This window comes from Aedes albopictus, chromosome 1 (genome assembly GCF_035046485.1).
Source record: "Aedes albopictus strain Foshan chromosome 1, AalbF5, whole genome shotgun sequence".
Classification (NCBI taxonomy): domain Eukaryota; kingdom Metazoa; phylum Arthropoda; class Insecta; order Diptera; family Culicidae; genus Aedes; species Aedes albopictus.
The window spans coordinates 89,546,585-89,569,128 of record NC_085136.1 but is presented as its reverse complement, the minus strand read 5'-3'; the positions used below and the strand labels follow the sequence as shown (position 1 = coordinate 89,569,128).

Sequence of the window (22,544 nt, the reverse complement as noted above, 5' to 3'; positions counted from 1 at the left end):
TTCTCCTTCCATTGGTCTGGTTGGCCGCCACTCTTCTTGGAATTGGCTTGCTGGGGCTTGGTTTCCCTGCCCCTTGCGCGTTTTGCAACCGGCATGGCAGCCTGGTTACTCGCGCTGGCCGCTCCCTTTTCCTCCCGCTTCGGCGTCACGCCCGTTTCTATCGGACGCTTAGGCCGCGACTTTCCAGCAGGCTTCGACCATTCAGCTCGAGCCGTAGGGCGGCTTGACAGCTCCGCACGGCCCCGGTGAGCTGTATGGTTTCGTGCTGCTTTGTCGCATTGCTCACAAAGAGGGGTTTGGGTGGACCGTTCATCCTTGCTCGCGTCTGCAGCACTTCGTTCCTCTAGCAGGAGATCGTGGCCAGAGCCAACGGTTTGCGTAGCTTCAGCAGGCCTTGTTTCAGGTCCTTGCTGATGTTGCTTCGCCCGCTAGTGTAGCCGATCAGCTCATCCAACTGTTCGGCAACTACCCATCATCTTCGGTAGTCCACTCCTGTTGCGGTTCAGCGCCCGCGTGAGGTCTGCACCGGTCATCTGTGCTTCCTCAATTGGCATTGCACCGCTTCGTGCGCTTGCTGCACTCGCACTCGTTGAACTACCCGTCGTAAATTAATAAGTGTGAAAAGGCTCATAGACTAGACTACTTTGCTGAGAAGCAGGTTTTGTGCCAGTGAGGACGTTACGCCGAGAAGAGAAAAGGAGATGAGGAAAGCTATCGGATACAGTAATCAACAACTTCTTTTTACAAAACTTAACGATATCTCAAAGCGACTTTATTAAACAAACTACTAGATCACTTCGAATGGGCAGCATTGACGTGGACATCTCCGGGCAATCCGAGCGATCCGCCTATTCCTCCCATCCACCCACACTAACAATCAATATCACAATACCTACTCGTTTGTGCGCACAGCATCGATGGCCCCAACTACGTGCGATCCGTGGCTACGATCGATGATTACGATCATCTACCGCAAACCTCTTGAATTTTGGCATCGAACCGCGCTTCATGATCTCCTTTGACGAACCGCCTCATGGCTGTGGGAAGAAAGAAAAAGATGTGATGACGGGTTTTCAGTACACTTGCGGTGTGATCGATCAGGCTAACCAACCTCTCAGCAGGTAGTACAGCTCCGGCCGGTCGAACGCGACCAGCAATCCCTCAATCAGGGCGTCAAAGTCCCGTTCCCGATTGTAGTTGGTCAGTGTGGTCAGGAATGCCTGGTACTTGCCCAGCGGAATGGACGTTTTGATGACCTTGATCAGCTCGACGCGATCCTCCGGGGCCTGCCGGGTGGGATCGTCACCAGTGGGGGATGTCTTGGTATCAGCTTCGTCGTCGCTGGTGGTCAGGTTGATGACTTGCTGCGGGATCAGGACCAGCTTTCGCTTCTTTTGGGACGTTTGGCTGAAGGTGGATGCGGAGGAGCTCGAATTTGCGGTTGATCGCTCCCGGTGGTGGATGGTAACTTGGCCAGTTTGGGAAGAGCTGGGCATGGAGTACGTCGTCATGTCGTTGAAATCTATCGAACGGACCTCGGTGTTCAGTCGAGTGAGGAAGTTTTTCGGTCCGGAGGCATTGCCTGGTCCGTGTTTCTGATCGTAGTCGGAAATGTTGAAAGTGTTGCTGTAGGTCACATGGTTGGAGTTTTCGATGTGGACGAAGTTATTCCGGATGTCGTCCAGTTTTCGTTTGGTATCCCGGTTGACCATGAGGGCGCCTGGGATGGTGCACTCCGGGAGAGACGTGGGTTCCTGCACGAGGGGCACAATGTTACGGGAAAGCTTCGCTTGAGGGAGGGATTTCTCGGCATTTCGGAAGAACCGGGATAGTTCACCGATGATGGGACCAAAGTGTTGGTGCTGACTCGTGTTCACGTGACGCTGTATCCAGGAGGAGAGTTGGGACTTTTGACGGTGATTGTGGAACCGATTGTCACACAACAGAATCGCTCCGTAGTCGTTTTTGTGTCGGATAACTCGTCCGATGGCCTGGTTCACTGCTCGGGCTGCTTCCAACGAGTACCACTCGTCACCGGAAATGATTTCGTTTTCCTTGGTTCGAACTTCTTGGAGATACTTCTTTTTCAGTATAACACGAGCGTCCTTCAGAGGCGGAAACGGCAAACCGGTGATGATTACTGCCCGACCGTTCATATCTGCGAAATCCAACCCTTCGGACACTTTACCTCGGCAGACGGCCATGAACACGGCTCCCTTCCCGTCTGGATCGTTGATCTTCTGATAGTACTCAGTCATTGTGTTCAAGAACTGATCCTTTCCTCGAGGTTCCACAAATATCGGTTTCGTCCGGCTAATCTGGGACCATATTCCGGTTTCCTGCCACGCTTCCTGACATTTGTTCAGCAGCGGATACGAAGGAAAGAACACCAGCAATCCTCCAGGAATGATCGGGCAAAACGACAGAATCGTTCGCCCTAAGCTGGAAATATACTTTGGATTGTCCCGATTGCTGTAGCTGGAATTCAGCATCTCCTTGTCCGGTCCCTGACCCACAATCTTCACGCACACCTGACTGCCATCGATGATATGCGGGTTCTCCAATCTCACCGCGATAGGAATGTCCAGCTCACTGATCAAAGGCTTCAGCGGAGCCAAGGTACCACTCGTCAGTATTATACTCCTGGCGTTCCTGCCCAACAGTTGCCTCATCCCAAAACCCGGATTGAAACACCAAAAGCTAACCACCTTCGCATTGGCCTTAACCGACGGCACCAGCTGCTTCGTCGCCGTCCAGCCATCCGCCTGCCGTACGTTCCCCCGGGCCTTCTTCTGCTCCTCGAACTCAATGTGTACCTTGTAGCACTTGTCGATCGACGCCCGGTATTCCGGACCACTTCCGGCGAATATGATGGACAGCGCCTCCGCCAGGATCTGCAAACCACCTCCACGGCGCACAAAGTTGTTCTTCTCCGTGATGGTGGCAATGTACTGGATGATGTTCTCCAGCAGTTGGGCGATGATGTGGTAGTTGCCTTCCTTGATCTGAAACGGGAACAATGAACAGAGATTTAGGAATCTATTCAATCCAATTCGAAAAATCCTACTGCACTCTTTCCTCCGTATACCATCGTAGACTAGTTCTTCAAGTGATCAAAACCTCCGCCTCCGCCGAAAGCCCTTACATATAACATCCTGTAGGTAGTAAATCACTGAACTACTCCGAAACCCCTCTGAAAGCTCCACCTCAATGGCGACGTTGCAAGTACCGAAGGTGGTGTGGTAACAGATCTTGGAGTATGTGCACAGGACGAAAGACTTCCGGCCCCTGACCTCCAAGAGATTGAGGAGGAGGTTGGACGGTTGAAAAACAACAAAGCCGCTGGAGCAGATCAACTACCAAGCGAACTTTTAAAATACGGTGGAGAAGCACTGGGTAAGCCCAGCTCCCTGGGTTAGTGGGTTGGTGTCAGGCCTTGCGAGCCAGCCGTAAAAAAGACTAGCACCGGGAAATCAACAAGAGAAGAATGCGAACCGATACCAATGGCGACGACCACAGCGACGAAAAGGGACTGGCGATTGGAAGCTCGGTACGTGAAACTGCAGATCTCTCAACTTCATCGGGAGCACCCGCATACTCGCCGATATACTGAAGGACCGCGGGTTCGGAATCGTAGCGCTGCAGGAGGTGTGTTGGACAGGATCTATGGTGCGAACGTTTAGAGGTAATCATACCATCTACCAGAGTTGCGGCAACACACGTGAGCTGGGAACAGCTTTTATTGTGATGGGCGACATGCAGAGGCGCGTGATCGGTTGGTGGCCGATCGATGAAAGAATGTGCAGGTTAAGGATCAAGGGCCGATTCTTCAACATTAGCATAATAAACGTGCACAGCCCTCATTCCGGAAGCACTGATGATGACAAAGACGCATTTTACGCGCAGCTCGAACGCGAGTACGACCGCTGCCCAAACCACGACGTCAAGATCATCATAGGGGATCTAAACGCTCAGGTAGGCCAGGCGGAGGAATTCAGACCGACGATTGGAAAGTTCAGCGCCCACCAGCTGACGAACGAAAATGGCCTACGCCTCATCGATTTCGCCGCCTCCAAGAACATGGCCATTCGTAGCACCTTCTTCCAGCACAGCCTCCCGTATCATTACACCTGGAGATCACCACAACAAACGGAATCGTAAATCGACCACGTTCTGATTGATGGACGGCACTTCTCCGACATTATCGATGTCAGGACCTATCGTGGCGCTAATATCGACTCTGATCACTACCTGGTGATGGTTGAACTGCGCCCAAAAATCTCCGTTATTAACAATGTACAGTACCGGCGGCCGCCCTGGTACGATCTAGAGTGACTGAAGCAACCGGATGTCGCCACCGCATACGCGCAGAATCTCGAGGCAGCGATGCCGGACGAGGGTGTGCTCGATGTGGCGCCTCTAGAGGACTGCTGGAGTACAGTCAAAGCAGCCATCAACAACGCAGCCGAGAGCACTATCCGGTACGTAGAACGGAGTCGACGAAACGATTGGTTCGACGAGGAGTGCAGAGCGGTTCTGGAGGAGAAGGATGCAGCGAGGGCGGTAAAGCTGCAGCATGGAACCCGACAGAATGTGGAGCGATCAGGGTGTCGACTCAATTTTGAAAATCAAATTCCCTGACTTTCCCTGACTTTCCAGTCACTTTCACTGAAAATTCCAGGTCATGTAAATCTAAGCTTAACGATGTCTGCTCATGAGATGAAAATCAATTTTCTGAATTTTCCTGCTTTTTTCTAGGAGTGGAAAAATAGAAAAAAAAACAAGTGAACTGCATCAAATTTTTTCCAATACATTTAGGGCATATTTACAGTATATATTCAGAATTCTTCTACCTGATACACTGTGCTGTAAATAATTTTTAACAAGTCCACCAAAAATTCCCTAATTTAGATAAACGTTCTTTAAGAAGACCAACTTACATTTTTTTTAAATAACGCCGAAATTGCAACTAGGATATTCGAAAGACATTACTCCTAGAACATTATTGGGATGACATCCTAATATTGTTTTATTAGTTAGAACTACTTCAGATGTTCAGATTTTGTGGTTGCAATTTTGTCGCAAATTTCGCATGTTCAAAATGAAAAAATCTCAAAATAAAATTCGTCGAGCACTCTACAAAAATCCTTCAGCAAGAAATTATGTTGTAAAAATTATGTTCGAAAAATACTTTTAATAGCTTCATCAACCGCTTTCGTAAATTCGTACGGGTTTGCTTGCTAAGCATTTTCTGAAATCGGTTGAATCCTTAAATAAGATTACAGGATATCTAGTAGATGTTTCGATATTCTTCCAAAATAATTTTAAAAACTAGGAATTGCAACACGAATTCCACTTGAAGGACTTTTAGGAAATTGATAAGGAGCTGTCCATAAACTACGTAGACTTTTTTCGGCCATCTCAGAACCCCAACCCCCCTTCCCCTCGTAGACTTTTGTTCATACAAAATTTTTGAAATGTGTATGAAGCCCAGACTTTGGCCAGACAGTTTTTTTTTTTAGAATTAAACCCACATATGTAGGTATGTATTTTTATCAAACAATAAAACCTGCATATAATACTATCTAGTACACATCATTGATACTATCGGATGTATTCGTGAGTTATCAACACAGATATTTTGCCGTACCAAGAAACACTTCTAAAGTTCACCCAAATTTTTAAATTTACATACATTTAAATAGTGGTCTGTTCGAGAAAACGGTAGAAAACTATTATGAATCTTGGAAATAAAAACTCTAAAGAATGCTGTTTCACGATGTCACCAAGTCATGTCACAAGTAATCTGAAAAAACTAATCATTTGAATCCTGTGAGGACTATGCCAGGAGCAGGCCCGGATTTGAGGGGGGGCAATGGGGGCAAGTGCCCCGGGCCCCCCGGTAAGAGGGGCCCCCAAGAATACCGAAGCACTATATACCTTATTCAACGAAACCGTATAAAATGGACCTCAATAGACATTTATATTTTCTGCATGCCTATAGGGGGATTAGGGGCATAATGGACACCCGGGGCGAAATGGACACCCCTGTTTTTGCCGAAACCGTTGAGTTTTATGTAAAACTTTCAATGCATAAGTGTAAAGGATCAAGCCATTGTTCTATTTTTCAAAAATACCATTTATATTCCTTTAAAATTACCAAAATATCATTGAAATTGAAGTATGTTTTTCATATGGTGGATTTCTTATAATTTCGAAGCAGCAGTAAATAAAGTATTATGAGTGATTGAGTGTGTCCACCATACAAACAAGTGAAATGTTAGCTTATCTACATGTATACGTAGATTTAGTAATGGATGAAGTATTATATGTTTGATCAGAACACACTGAAAATAGCAATTTCAATGTTGTAGTCTATTCGGGGCGAAATGAACACTGGCAATTATGAATGGATGTACGCGCGTTGCATACTGTTAGGCGTTTTAGAGAGTTAGAAAAAATTCAATCCGATTATTTTAGCCCAAAATTTGTTTAATTAACTTTGAAGTTATGTAAACTCGCCTAAGATGGAGTATTATATCTGTGGTATTGATCTCCGTTGGCAAATTACTTAACTGGTCGATATTCTCAAAGATACAGCATAAAATATGCAGGGGCGTCCATTTCGCCCCGTACCTTTGCTGCCAGCCCCAAAAACACACGGTTTTCAATTCATTATTTCTCCACAATAATAATAATTCTACCAGCTGTAAATGATTGAAATACGTAGGAAACAAGTTAAAGTAGTAAGTCAACTGATAATATGTTAAATTTTTGTCTGTTATACAGGCCTAAATAACATACTCATTTGCTTAGGGTGTCCATTATGCCCCTAATACCTCTAATTGAGTTTTTTAACTATATCCAGACTATGTTTGGATGTTAATCTTGATTTTCACTTAAAAATAAATCAAAATCCAAAATTTTATAATTGTGGGTGCATTATCCATTTTTTTTTTAATTTTGGTACCTAAAAGCAATTTTCTCTAAAAACTCTTGGAAGTTCTTATGCAGAATTAAGCAGAAACACTTTTTCAGGACTCAAAATTGCTACACGAAGGCGTCTCTAAACTGAGTGCGTGAAAGATGTTTGAAAATAACATAAATAATACTTTTACATCTCCAGAGATTTCAATTTTTTCTTGTAGTTTTACAATTCAATCATACGATTATATCGTGAAAATATTGTTTTTTTTGTTTACGAATAATCAGACTTTCGCGATGAAATTGAAATCGCCCCAAAATCGTATTTTCTGTCATCTCCGACAGCTTTTCGCTTCCTATCCAAGATTCGAGCGAAATCAGCGTGGTTTGTTGTGTAAACATGATCATCTGATAGACCGAGAACCGATGTCAATTATTCACTGGTCCGGTTGAACGTTTATGTTTGCCTGTATTTGTCGCCAAAAATATGTAAACAAACCGATCAGCTTATCTCGATATCACGTTCACCAGAAAATTTGTTCGCAGGTTCTGGAACGTGACGTCACCTTCGGCAACTTCGTGCGATTTCGGCTTGCCAAAGTTGACATGACACGACTACTATTTCAAAATTTTCTTATCACAAACACCACTTTGCCCGATGGGCCTAACCTGTGAAATTTAGAAAATTGACAGAGAACAATGAGAGAAAATGGTAAACATTGAGACAGCCGGTGAAATCTGTCATTAGATCTGGCGAATTGCTAGAGCGCAGCAACAGAGGGTGCCAGCAAAACCGAGAACGACGAAATTTATTGCATTGAAGTCTAAGTGGATAAAAAATCGCAATAACTGCATTAATACCTAATACCCGTGTTAATACCCATCTACATCAGTTTGCTGAAGACAGATGTTTGGGAAGTTGGAGCAGTTTTGGAAACCTAAGGTCTAATAACATCTCCAAACAGCGATTCAATACATAAGGCATTATTAAAGTTCATGTTTTTTTTTCTTAATCCGCCAAAAACATTCTAAAAATAAAAAAAAAATACGAATACATAAGTTACCCGATTTTGTCAGCCCCTTTTCGGAACACATTTTTTACTCTCCTCGAATACCTGAACAACTTTTCAAACTTTTTATCCCTCTATGTTCTGCTCTTAAGCTGTAGTTTTATGTTAAACATGAATGAATTGGATAAAGTTTGACCGTAAGATAACGAGAGTAAAAAGTTTGTCGTAAAATGGGGCTGACAAAATCGGGTCCTTACTGTATTTTTTTTTTAAACTTAATGAGTGGTTTATTTCTTTAAAATATTGACTTAGGGGGGCCACCTGATAGGGTTTGCCCCGGGCCCACCGAAGCCTAAATCTGGCACTGGAGACCATTAAAGATGGCGTTTGGATACAAAATAAAACTTGTGAAAATTTGTGAAAGACATGCGAAAAGTCTGGTAAAGATTTGTCAAGGAAAGTTTGCTAAATAATTTTAGAAAATTCATTGGAAATTGTATTTGAGTTTTGCAAAAGAAGACACTTCAAGGATCTGGGGATTTTTTTGGGGTTTAGATATCACCATGAGTTAAAAATGTATTAAAAAGGTGTGAAGTAACTTGGGAATCCAGTTCTCCAGTGTATAAAGTTTTAATTGCCTTTAGAAGCGCTTAAAAAACACTAAGTTGAAGAGGTAGACCAAGCTCTACTGGGAGCTTAGATCTAGAATGAATCAGACGAAGTACTACGCAATCATCTCGGGAAAATTTTCCTGGGATTATTACTCAAGTTTCAACAAAGATATCTCCAGAAAATAATAAAAATCACTAGTGGTCTGAGCAACAAATTTCTGGGCATCGCAAGACTTTACTCACCAATAAATTCATTAGAAACCCATCAAGATGCAGGAGTGAGGCATCTCAAAACAATATCACCAAAGAATGGACCAAAAATTCGCCAAACATCACATTGAGTATAGTGGACTTATAATTTTGTTATGAAATAAGGCTTCATGTTAAAATTCAGAATAGCATAACGTTAACTGAGTGCTACAAAAATCAGGGTGAAGTTAATACATTGATTTGATCGTAAATCAGAATCATGGACGTTACAGTTTGAAGAAACAATTTAGCAAGTTTTTCAAATTCCATAACATGTTGTATAACTCGAATACATCGTTTTATGATTATCGTGAAAAAATGTCCCTGACCATCAACAAAATTCCCTGACTTTCCCTGATTTTCCAGGTCCAAAAATAAATTCCCTGACATTCCCTGACTTTCCAGGTTTTTCCAGGTAGTCGACACCCTGGATACAGACAGAAGCGGAAGCAGCAGACCCGTCTCGTCCGGGAGAAAAAGCACCGCCTGGAAGAAGCGGAGTGCGAGGAAATGGAACTGCTGTGCCGTTCACAAGAAACACGTAAGTTCTACCAGAAGCTCAACGCATCCCGCAAAGGCTACGTGCCGCAAGCCGAAATCAGCAGGGATAAGGACGGGAGCCTCAGTTCATAGCCAGCTATCGCATACGGCAGACGCGTTTCTTTTTGCTCCTCGCTCGTACACGTTCACAGTTCGTGGGAAAATGAATAGTGTGCGGGATAATACGCTTGTTATTGACCTTAGCGTCCTTCCAGTTCGGCCGAGCGTCGCCCATGTGCAGAAGTTTTTGGAGGATCAAATTAAACTGCAGTTTGAGGATGTCAAGAGTATACAATTGCACCACACCCGCAATTGTGTACTCATAGAAATGCTTGAGAAAGAAATTGCATTACGTTACCAATTGAACCACAATTGGAAGCGATCTATTGTTTGTGCGGACAAAGCATTTAAGATCCCGGTATACGTGGATTGCGAGGCTGTGACCGTCCGAGTTCACGACCTCCCATCCACTATGAGTCCTGATACCATCAGCGAGTATATGCTGAAATTTGGTGAAGTGATTTCCATCAGGCACGAAACATGGAAACACTATTTTCCTGGAATCTCGAACGGTGTGCGGGTGCTGCGAATGAACCTGTTTCGCCACATACCTTCGTTCATAACCATCGCTAATGAGCCGACTATGGTGACTTATATCAACCAGCCGAAGATATGCTTCCACTGCGGCCAAGCTGCACATCCAAGCAAGACTTGCAAAGAGTCATCTGTAGCTACTAGCAAGGAAACTACGAAACAACCTTCAACTTCGCTTCCTTCAAATGACGAATTGTTTAGCCAGTCCGACTTCCCGCCGTTGGATAACAACAATAAAAAATCACTTTCGCCTACACCAACCAACAAACCAAGTGCAGCAGAACGAGAGCAAAACGATGACGAGTGGACGGACATCGACGACAACACATCGATCTCATCAACAGATCTCAGTGAGACTACGAACAAACGCCGGCGATCAAAGGGGAACAAAGAAACAGAAACGAAAAAAGTTTGTACTGACCAGTGTTTCCACAACGCGGGCCATGATGGAATTCGTGTCGACACTCCGTCGAAAGAGAAAAGTTTTTCAACAAAAAATAAAAATGAGAAAATTGTTACTAGAAATAGTAAATTATGAATTTCGGCTCTGTAAAGCTGGGTACGGCGGGTGAGCCTTTAAATAAACGAATTGGATAAAAAAAAAAAAAAGGACGGGAGCCTCCTGACGGACAAACGTGAGGTGATCGAAAGGTGGAAGCAGCACTTCGACGAGCACCTGAATGGCGAAGAGAACAAAATTTATTTCAGTGTATGTTCCATATTACCACAAACAATTATTTTCAGATTTGTTTTCTTTGAATTACTGTGCTATATTCACGTTGCTAGCACAGACAAACAGACGTAACACTCTTCGAAACGACTTGCCTCTTGCATTTAACGATCAATTCAAATTTCATTTGATTTGCGCGATTCTTCCACCAGAGGCGCTAGTGCTCGATCGCTTTGACGTTTGCCAGTGTACACGTTGCTGAATGATGCAAACGAAAATTACAGGCGCTTTGTTTAGTAGTGTGCGTGATAGACAAACGTCAAATGAAAATCCATCATGGCCGACAGTGTTGCGCGCGGTTCTACCAACAGGTGGCAGTGTGCGCATGAAAAAGACACCGGGCAAAAGTTTTTGAGGAATTTCCTTTAAGAGTTACGTCTGTTTGTCTGTGTTGCTAGCGTTTAAGTTGAAAACGAACTTATGAATTGAAAATATTATCCTCGTCTTTTAAATACAAGTAGGTAGTTTTAAGTAAATTAATATATAAGATGTGGTGTTTCTTTCCCTGTTGTTAAATATGTATTGAAAATAAAAACAAGATTTTCGTGAACAAAAGAAGTAGGGTAGGTAATCAAAAGTTGAACCAAATTGCGGCTTTCCGAAGTAGCGCAAATTTTGAGTGATTTTTTCTCCCACATGGAAATAATTGACTACGGCAAAACTGTATGTACATGAAAGCCACGGGTATAAGCTTTCTATTAAGTGGTAAAAAGTTTGTATTTGCACCGAATTTCTTTGATAAATTCGACTATTCGTCAACAATGATTTTAATCTTAATTTGAACCATCGTAATCATAATTTGAACCAATTTAAATCTTAATTTGAACTACTGGCGGCAGCAGCTCGAGCATCTCCCACAACAGCCAATTTCGTGCTGAACAGTAGAAAAACACATGGATCTGCTAATTCCCATAACTATTTTTCATTGGGCAGTGGAATTTCAACTAAGAATGTTCTAAACTCTTCAGGAACTTGGAAACTAAATTTGGAATTTTTCATCCCCCAAGAGTAAACAAAACAACCACTAGCGCAGTCTGCAGGCCAACACTGGAAGCTCGCCCCCGTTTACCAGTTCAAATTTAGATTACAAATGGTTCAACTTAAGATAACATTCTTCAAGTAAGAATTACTTAAATTTGCTAATTTTATGACAAATAACGCGAAATATTATTCCGTTGGTCGATCCTACGATAAATAAGCTTTCATTTGACGTGTTCACATATTGCGTGTGATACAATACATGAGCTGTACGAGTGCGCCGAAAATATGCTTTCTCTGGGGGGAAATGAGTGAAATCACTGTGATTTTTCAATTGCCTGTTTTCCATGACAAAAACGCTTTTTTCAATGCTTTTAAAGCCCATATTATCAGGTTATATTACGGAAAGCTGTTTAACATCTTTTTCGGGACAATATTTGCCTAAAAAGTACGTCGTTTTAATGAATTTTGAAATGGTTCAAATTAAGATTACAATTTGACTAGTTCAAAGTTTGATTTCTTACCCTATTAAGTATTTCAGTCCAGATGGGTTGATACAGTTTATGTATGGAACGATAATTTTCGGTCAGTTTTTACCGATTTTAACATAAACATAATTAAGTGTGTAGCATTTTTGAGACTTAATTTTACAATTAACAGTTCCACCTTTAAAGCACTGTTTAATTTGTACGATTTTTTTGTATGTGCTCGCATAATCAATAATCATAGTTAACAAAAAAACAATTACAAAAAAATCAATTTTTCGGGCTTGTGTCAAAATGACGCTCATCCGCAGCTATCCGCAGCTGGATTCGCGTTCCGCAGATACTATAGACCCCAAACTTAACTGTGGAGGCGGTCTCTTGAGACTGGTCGTCCCTGCTTGTTAGATATTTATAGACCAACATAGACAAAAAAGGTTGTTTTTGTCAATATTTCCCCATTTTTTACTAATTTCAATTAACAGTGTAACCCCAACAACACACCCATTTTAAAGTTCAGACAATACCATTTCCAACGGTGGATTAAAATCCAAAATTAAATCGTTTTTTCACTGAGAAAACTGCATTTGTTTAAAATGCATTTTTTCTACAATTTTCACTATTTTTCTAAGTCTGATATCTGTGGCGCAATGAGTTTCCATCACAGAGGGCTGAAATTTTGGGAATCTAGGTGTGAACTATCTGGCTCTCAAATGCTATATAAGACACGTCATTCAAGGCAAGTAAATTTTTCGATTTTTGGCCACCACTTTCCCCATAGTGCACCTGTTCATCGACTTTAAAGCGGCATACGACAGTATCGACCGCACAGAGCTATGGAGAATCATGGACGAGAACAGCTTTCCCGGGAAGCTTACCAGACTGATAAGAGCAACGATGGACGGTGTGCAGAACAGCGTAAGGATTTCGGGTGAACTGTCCAGTTCATTCGAAGCGCAGTAGGCGTAGCCGCGTGCAGACGTGTTTTGTTTTGCTCGTCGCGTTTCTTTCGCGTTCGCCAATTTTTGTGTGATTCTGCTGACGGTTTGGCTGGTGCTACGCCATCCGGATAGCTTCCGCGTGTGAAAGAGTGCTTGTTCTGCGAGAATTTTTATAGTGAGAAATGGATTGATTGATTTCGAAACAAATCATAATTTCCAAATGAATCGTGTGATAGCGGGGAGTTTAAAAGATTGTGTGTGTTTGAATGCCGCTGCTAAAGTAGTTCTGGTTCGGAAACGGTGCTGAAATTCGTTTCGAGAGTGTAGGAATGTGCCGTCTGTTTCGCGTTGTCACGTAAAACGGTCAATGGTGGCGCCACGCCTTCCAGTAGTTTTCCATTGTAAAGTTTTTAGGGCCGTTCGCAATGCTGTTTCATTTTGTATGGCGAGTTTTAAAAATTTTAAAACTCGCCATACAAAATAAAACAGCATTGCGAACGGTCTAAGGCTGCAGTTTTGTTTTTTTTTTTTTTTTTTACGTATGTGGCTATTAAACTACCGCCATGCCATCAGTGATTCGCGAGGGATTACAGAATCATCCCGTGTGGCTTAACATTCATAATTTTGTGAAAGCTGAAGTGACGTGTGTTCAAATGATGACTGACTGCAAGCGCAACGGTGGCGAGACGCAGAGGAAGCCTGACTGCACAAAGAGACGTTCCAATGGTGATGGCAGCGCTTTCTTCGATTGGATGGATTCCGGTGAGAATGTTCTGATTACTTTTGCTACATCAAAATGAACTAAATACGTGCCCGTTTCAAAGATTTTCTTTGAATCAGGAAGTGTGTTTGCATTATCATTATCCAAATGATAACGGTAATGTACACATGCGGGGCTTATTGTTAGTGAAAGTGACTTCTGAATGGACGTCTCTCCAGCCATTCTGAAATGGGTCTCTGAATCTGCAATAGAGCTATCACCTTCTAACTCCCGGACTAAAGCTTTTTGCAATAGCATCAAAATTATATTGCAGAAAACTTTCTTCCATAATACCACTGCCGGACAGTGGGGGTTAGTTGGATCACACACACACACACACACACACACACTGTCCAGTTCATTCGAATCTCGACGGGGACTACGACAAGGTGATGGACTTTCCTGTCTACTCTTCAACATCGCCCTGGAAGGTGTTATGCGACGAGGCGGGCTCAACAGCCGGGGTACGATCTTCACGAAATCCAGCCAATTTGTCTGTTTTGCGGATGACATGGATATTATTGCTAGAACATTTGGAACGGTGGCAGAACAGTACACCCGCCTGAAACGTGAAGCAGCAAAGGTCGGACTGGCGGTGAATGCGGCTAAGACAAAGTACATGCTGGTAGGTGGGACTGAGCGTGACAGACAAGCCTTGGCAGCAATGTTACGATAGACGGGGATACTTTCGAGGTGGTAGAAGAATTCATCTAAACTGCGGTCGAAAAAGATTCACCACCGCACCAAATGTACCATGTACAAGACGTTAATAAGACCGGTAGTGCTCTACGGGCGCGAGACATGGACGATGCTCGAGAAGGACCTGCAAGCACTCGGAGTTTTCGAGCGACGGGTGCTAAGGACGATCTTCGGCGGCGTGCAGGAGAACGGTGTGTGGCGGAGAAGGATGAACCACCTCAGTTGCTCCCCGTCTGCCGTGCACAACGCGCGCGGTTCTGATGAGCTCTATCGGATTTTTTATCACTTCATAGCACCGCTATTGTTTGCCTGTCGTTTTGTTCTTCAACCGACTGGTGTACGTGGTGAAACTGACCTGCTTTCTTGTATCCCATGAACGGAATGTTTATTAACACCGTTGAATTTCGCTTCCCGGAGGATTCCCCCCGGCCGTCGTGGGCCGATATCGCCGGATTTGTCAAGCAGCTGGATTGCGATGTGACGCAGGTGGAAAGCGTCTATAAAATGACGGAGAACCGGAGAATATGCATAAAATATGCATCTGACGTTGAGCACATAGTGGGTGAGGTGCGATGCAAAGAGATAAGAGATCGGATAAGCGTCGAAGCACATTCTGTGGAAACTATATGCAGAACGCATGAACCGTACATAGTAGATGAGTTGCGCGATGAGTGCGGAGATGCGATGGAGCTGCTTCGACGCATGTGAACGCAAGAGAACGCTTGTCGGGTATGGATTTTATGATTGCGCTCGTTGTGTATGTAAAACAATGCGGATTTAATGTGTTGGGAATGCTAGTAGGTAATATAAAATGCGTTAATATGTTGTTTTTAAACATAACTCAATGCTTTTTCACATGACTTGCATTTTGATGGACCAGACGTAATAAAAATTTATCATACTGTCTATCGATCGCCATGTAAAATAAATACTTAATTGCATATAAAATGGTATTCCATCAAATCGTTTAAGTTTTTTTACAGCATAATTTTGTTATTATATGTGAATTGTAAAACACGAGTCATTAACTTGATGTGTCAGAGTGAACTTCTGACTCGTCTCCCGGTATTTATTTTGATCGAAGTACAATAGGATCTTATACAATATATACAGTTCTATTGAAAATACATATGTATTCAATTAGGGTATCTTCTCTTTATTACGCCGTTTTGAGAACACGACAAGTATAAGAAAACATTTCATTTTCTCTGTTCGGGATTTAAATCAAGTTATCAATGTTTGATATGGTCGTTTGCTCAGTGCATGTTATTCATGTGCAAGTTAAAAAGTTTAAGGTTTTATGGTATTCAACTTAATTGCAAAAAGGATTCTGATTGAAAGGTTCTGCTTTTTTCTTTGTCAGGCAAAATAAGATCCCTTAACGAAAAGAGTGTGACATCGATTTCGATTGATACTCTTTTACCTAATATTATGATAAATATTGTGTACTTATTAGAGACATCTTTCTCGTAGATATCGCCGAAAATTTTGTAATGAAAAAAATCTATACCCTTAAATAATACATACTTGCCGAATTTTTGTTTCATTTTGCCGAGGTCAGCACAATCAAGTAATGTTTTAATGCCGAAAATCAGTATAACAGTCTCATATTGATTTAAATTGAAATCAACACTTAGATAGCCCAGTCCGGAAAGTAAAAATATGTGTATACATGAAGAAATCGCTCACGCGGATATAATTACATTTTATACATTCTTTTCTTAAATAATTAATTCAATAATCTCAATCTTGTACAGTTACACCAGATTTTTTTTTAACTGGCCGGTTTTTGCTATTGCAACAGGATCAGAACTGACTAAGTTATAGCAAAAAAAAACTGCCCTCGCAAAACATACAGCGGGTGCATTTTATCTTTCCGCTCTTATAGATGAAACGATCATTTCACTACCCACATCCAAAGAAGCGCTTCAACATACAAGCGACTTCATCGATCAAATCACGCGAGTCGTTAATGCGCACGACATAGGCGAAAAAGGATGTGAAAACAACATGCGCACCCTCATTGAAAACCTCATGCACTATGGCCTATCAAACATCTCTCTTCTCCTCTCATAACTTATCGCATCCGATCCCATCTCACCTTACCCACTATGGTCACAGCCCACAGTGTTCGAAATCGATGATTTTGCGATCAAAATTAAATAACTTTTTTTGGGTTGGTTCTAGAGGTTTGGCGTGGTCTACAAAGTTTTTCTGCATATTAAAAGGCGTCTTTTGATAAAATGTAATAAATGATTAATCCCCCTAGAAGTGAGATAAAAATTTTATTTTTTCGAAATATTTTTTTAGAGGTTTGACGTCTTCGGCAAAGTTGTAGCTCATAATAAGAGAACGAAAATCGTAGAACATGTCAAAGCTCCACCTCTTACGGTTTTCGAGATATGGAGCGTTTTGTGCAAAGTACCCCTAAAACTAGTTTTTTCAGTGTAGCTTCAACAGATAAAATCCTACAGTTTTGTGACCTTCTACAAACTTGTTCAGGACGTCAAAATACGCATTTCTTCCGAAGATGTCAATTCATTATATCTTAAAACAAAAAAGTTATAGGCAAATTTAACATATTTTAAGGTGTACTTTCACCTTAAGTAACTATTTCCGGCGCAAAATGGCGCAGATGGCTCAGTCGGTAGTTGAAAGATTAGACTTTTTACTACCACTTGGGGGCGGAAACCCTCGTGGGCAATAGTGGGAAAGGTGGTTTAAGTACATGACAAAAACTAATTATTTTGCCTGTAATACAAGAAAAATAAATTTAAAAAAAATAATTAAGAAACCCACAGTAATTTTTACTGCACTGTGTTTCTTCCGGCAATCTTTTACAACGTTTTTGCAAAAACCAGTGAGTTTTTATCACTTAAAATTAAAACATCATGACAAAATATTGTTCCCGAGAGTTATAATTAAAGCTAGTTCTAAATAAAAGTATTGAATTTCTTCAAACTTATGGCAACATATCCATGCCCAAACGAATGACTACCTACCCAATAGTCATAGAATTGAATGGCTACGGTGGTTAGAATATCAAATGCGTTTTGACAAATACCTTCGCAGTTCTTATTAAGGTAGTTGTAATTTTACATTCTTCAATACATATTTTGACGATTTCCTGGTGAAAATAAAGTAGATCTTTTATATCAAATGATCAATTTGATAAAAAAAAATATTTTCAACTCGATTTTTTTGAAAAGTACTGTTAAAAATATGAAAAATACTTCAATTAACTCATGATGCAGACGATGGGACGTCTAAACATGTAATTGGTTAACGGCAAGAGATTAAAAATAATGTTTGAAATAAATAAACCATCGCATTATTTCTCGCCACACCCTGTATTTTATTGATTTAGATCTGATATATTTCAATTGCTTCCCAGGTGTAAGTCAAACTCGTGGATTACCGAAAAAGCTGTTAATCTGCTATCGGACGAATCAAAACTTTTCCTGATATTTTCGGATACTGATTCCGTAGTTGAAAAGTCAAACAACAAATATAAATATAAATACATGAAAAAAAATCTACCTACTCTGTGTTTTGATGCACATCTTGAACTGTTTAATATTTCCTTCTTCCTATTTCTTTTTTTTTTTTTTTTTTTTTTTTGCTAGGTTTCTAGCTGCACTCTGAATAGAGTTGAAACCTCTACACTAGACCCGAGGATAGAAAAGAGTACGTAATCTTTCAGAAGCAGTTTGCCAGCCGTACGCGGAAAATGATATCCATTAAGACACTGTTGCCTACTGACTCAGAAAGTTACGGTAGAAGGTTGGAAAGTTTTCAATTGGTCAGTCAGTCAGGATTTGCCTATGTAGTGGTATGGTCACACGGTTTGTGTTTGTCGTTTTGTTCGATTTTGTAGTATGGTTCAATATGTTTTTCTTCTCCTTAAGTCAGTTGTCGTATGTTTGTTTTTTTTTCATCGAATCAATCAAACCCTGTATGTTAAAATATAGTCGATCCTGTGTCAAATTGTTTTCTTGATTTCGCTAATCGTTTTCTACTTCTCTGTGTTCATCTCTAGTGTCCTTAAATTGTCATCGGTCCAAAATCTACAGAAACATGCAACTGAACTTCTGATATTTTTCTGTTGGTGTCAAAATAACATCTAAGAGATAAACAAAAATACGTCAAGTTGGTCAGTTGATTGCAATAAAATTTTAAAATAATAAAGATTGCTTGTCAACTATTATGTATTCGTCCCCCTACAAATACTATGAAAAATGTTCAAATTCGTTCAATTGTCCTATCGGTCCTACCTAGATAAACCATGTCATTTTCTCAAGCGTAGCCTAGAAATGTCAACCTATTCATACAAAAGTAACGTTGTTCAGTTAATAAAAAGCAGTCAGTTTTTGTCCAAAATGTCACGTCGAACGCATTGACGTCAACAATGCGTTTAAGTGTTCGCACGTTAGCTTCGAATCTATCAGCACAATTAAGTGCTGCAAATCTCCTTCCCACTATTAATTCTTCGGTCGATTTTAATTGCTTTATTTAAAGAAAATATGACCAACTAACATTCTAAAAATTCGAAAAAGCGACTATGACATTAATGAATTACTAATCAAAATCAACCGAGAAACGTGGGAAATAGAGCCCAAACAACATTTTAAAGTCAGCTGGCTGTAAAAGGTTCCAAAACCTGTCACAAATCCTACAATACTTTTATTAGGATTTGTAACGATCATCAAAACCTTCTTAAATCCAACCGACTTGGAACTATTGCTTGGGAATAGACTCTAATGAGCCCTGGCGGATCCTCCATGTTTATCGAGCATGTCTGATGCATATGATCAGCCATACTCCATCTGCAGCAGCCGGTTCGTGATGAACCGTTGGAGGCGCATTAAAGTGTTAAAAAGGTGATATGTTTCACTAAAGAACACTACATTACAATAATCAAAATGAAACTCCTTCACTTTAATACCGTCAACCCCTGCGAACTTGGCCAGGGAATATTTCCTTCTTCCTATTTCTAGCGCTACATAACTTGAATATTGCCCCTAAAAAAACTTCAAATAGGTAATTTTAAAGTAACTTTATCAGAAATTGCCTGGTCATCTGATAGTAAACAATATGAATTCAAAAGCATGAAAAAAATATTCTGTTTGGTAGAAACAATGCTCAAAAACCACACGAATGCACCTTTGGTGTAAAGTGTCGCTAATTTAAGTAAACAAATAAATAAATAAATCATGCTCAAAAATTTTGTAAAATATTGCTGGAAATTACGCAATGCAGTAAAAATTACCGCGGGATCCTAAATAATTATTTTTATTTATTTTTCATTATTACAGGCAAAATTACTAGTTTTTGTCATGTATTTAAACCACCTTTCCCACTATTGCCCACGAGGGTTTCCACCCCCAAGTGGTAGTAAAAAGTCTAATCTTTCAACTACCGACTGAGCCATCTGCGCCATTTTGCGCCGGAAATAGTTACTTAAGGTGAAAGTACACCTTAAAATATGTTAAATTTGCCTATAACTTTTTTGTTTTAAGATATAATGAATTGACATCTTCGGAAGAAATGCGTATTTTGACGTCCTGAACAAGTTTGTAGAAGGTCACAAAACTGTAGGATTTTATCTGTTGAAGCTACACTGAAAAAACTAGTTTTAGGGGTACTTCGCACAAAACGCTCCATATCTCGAAAACCGTAAGAGGTGGAGCTTTGACATGTTCTACGATTTTCGTTCTCTTATTATGAGCTACAACTTTGCCGAAGACGTCAAACCTCTAAAAAAATATTTCGAAAAAATAAAATTTTTATCTCACTTCTAGAGGGATTAATCATTAATTACATTTTATCAAAAGACGCCTTTTAATATGCAGAAAAACTTTGTAGACCACGTCAAACCTCTAGAACCAACCCAAAAAAAGTTATTTAATTTTGATCGTAAAATCATCGATTTCGAACACTGTGCAGCCTGAGGCAGCGATGCTAGAGTGTATACGAAAAAATCAGGACCCACGACAATTTTTGTACTCAAACGGAAAATCGGTAGAGGTGTGCATTACAGCAGCGGGTAGTAATGTACATTATGTGCGGGTGTTCGATCTCCCACCGGAAATCTCTGATGATGACCTGGTGATTGTTATGTCCAGCTCGAGTTTATTGAATCTAGTTTAGAGTGTTTGTTCTGAGAACGCACCTCTCATGTCAAAAGCCGGAATGACAACATTGTAAACCCAAACAAGCTTATGTTGAAATCGATGAGTGGCAATACATTCGAGACTGAGGGCTCATTCGATTAGTGAAAGCCAAACAAACCAGTCACCTTTTACCCGGAAGAAATACCCCCCAAACCTTCTACAGTCAGGTCTTTTTTTACGCGGTTTTCAAAAAAAAAACTCCATACAAAAAAAAAATTTCATCGTCTTATTTTTGCATGATTCGTCGAGAAATGGTGAGACTTTTTTTACGCGGTTTTTTTTTATTTTTGAACTGAGTTTTGTTTTACGCGGTACGTATCCCCCGCGTAAAAAAAAACCTGAATGTATTGTGAAATAGTTATCATTGGAACACGGAAATTAACAGTGGCGACGAGGATGGGATTGCGCACTCATCAGATGGCCCAAAGGGATCGGTTGATCCGCTTGATGCACTTTCTGAGGGTACCGAACTATGGTATAGAAATAATAGCCCACCATATAATCCACCTAGTAATGGGCAAGCAGAGCGGCTTGTAAGAACAGTAAAAGATGTTTTAAAGAAATTTTTGATAGATTCGGAGCTGGCCCATTTGAATCTGGAGGACCAAATCAATCTGTTCCTGATTAATTATAGAAATACGTGTGTAGCTAATGACGAAAGCTTTCCAGCTGAGAAGATATTTACATATAAGCCGAAAACTTTGGTTGATCTACTGAATCCAAAAAATCATTATAGGAAACAGTTAGTACAGAAAGACAATGATGAGATTGCGCACTCATCAGATAAGGGATGTGGCCCAAAGGGATCGGTTGATCCGCTTGATGCACTTTCTGAGGGTACCGAACTATGGTATAGAAATAATAACCAGCATAATAATCTACGTTGGATCAAGGCGTTTTTCATTAAAAAGTATTCTACGAATGTTTTCCAGATTCAAATTGGAAGCGCGGCCCTGCTCGCGCATCGCAACCAACTGAGAGCATGTAAGAACGTTGGCGAATTGCCAAGACCAAACATTTTTGTACAACAGGAGAGTCGCAACAAGAGTGATGAGGGAGCTGATTCACTGGATAAACGAGGGGCGAGCCTGGTTTCCATACCTAGTGATGAGGGGTCGGTACCCCAATCTAACGAGGTTCGTGTTGACCAGGCAGAAGCAAATGCGAGTTCAAATTCGCAGTCGATTCATCCAAGGAAACGAAAACGCCAAGCATCGGTGTCAGTATGGAATTCTACTTCCAGAAGATCAAAACGTAAAAGAGTGGTAAAAAAAGATAGTAATTTCGTGTATACTTAGAAATGTAAGTTCGAAAATGATTTTTGCTGAATTTTATTGTATGAATTGGTTTTGCTACCAAGCTATCGAATTAAATTGTTTGAGATGTTTAATCGTTCGAATAATAGTTACCAAATTCTGTTAGTAATCAAAATCTTAAGGATGAAGGCACAGACAAACAGACGTAACTCTTAAAGGAAATTCCTCAAAAACTTTTGCCCGGTGTCTTTTTCATGCGCACACTGCCACCTGTTGGTAGAACCGCGCGCAACACTGTCGGCCATGATGGATTTTCATTTGACGTTTGTCTATCACGCACACTACTAAACAAAGCGCCTGTAATTTTCGTTTGCATCATTCAGCAACGTGTACACTGGCAAACGTCAAAGCGATCGAGCACTAGCGCCTCTGGTGGAAGAATCGCGCAAATCAAATGAAATTTGAATTGATCGTTAAATGCAAGAGGCAAGTCGTTTCGAAGAGTGTTACGTCTGTTTGTCTGTGATGAAGGACTTGTTATGTCCAGCTCGAGTTTATTGAATCTAGTTTAGAGTGTTTGTTCTGAGAACGCACCTC

At 41.0% G+C, this 22,544-nt stretch overlaps 2 protein-coding genes across 2 annotated transcripts in view; both read right to left on the bottom strand.

The window, feature by feature from the left end:
* Positions 1-617: 617 nt before the first annotated feature.
* Positions 618-22,544, bottom strand: part of LOC115254514 (regulator of telomere elongation helicase 1 homolog) — a 42,257-nt gene continuing 20,330 nt past the window's right edge. The window contains exons 2-3 of the mRNA XM_029852069.2: positions 1,112-3,005; positions 618-1,037 (exon numbers count right to left, since the gene is read on the bottom strand). Of these exons, the coding sequence (XP_029707929.2) occupies positions 964-1,037; positions 1,112-3,005 (1,968 nt within the window). The 3' untranslated portion in view covers positions 618-963. The remainder of the gene's footprint in view (positions 1,038-1,111; positions 3,006-22,544) is intronic.
* Positions 2,869-22,544, bottom strand: part of LOC109427416 (regulator of telomere elongation helicase 1 homolog) — a 303,579-nt gene continuing 283,903 nt past the window's right edge. The window contains exon 4 of the transcript XR_009996109.1: positions 2,869-3,005. The gene's annotated coding sequence lies outside the window, so the exon portion shown is untranslated. The remainder of the gene's footprint in view (positions 3,006-22,544) is intronic.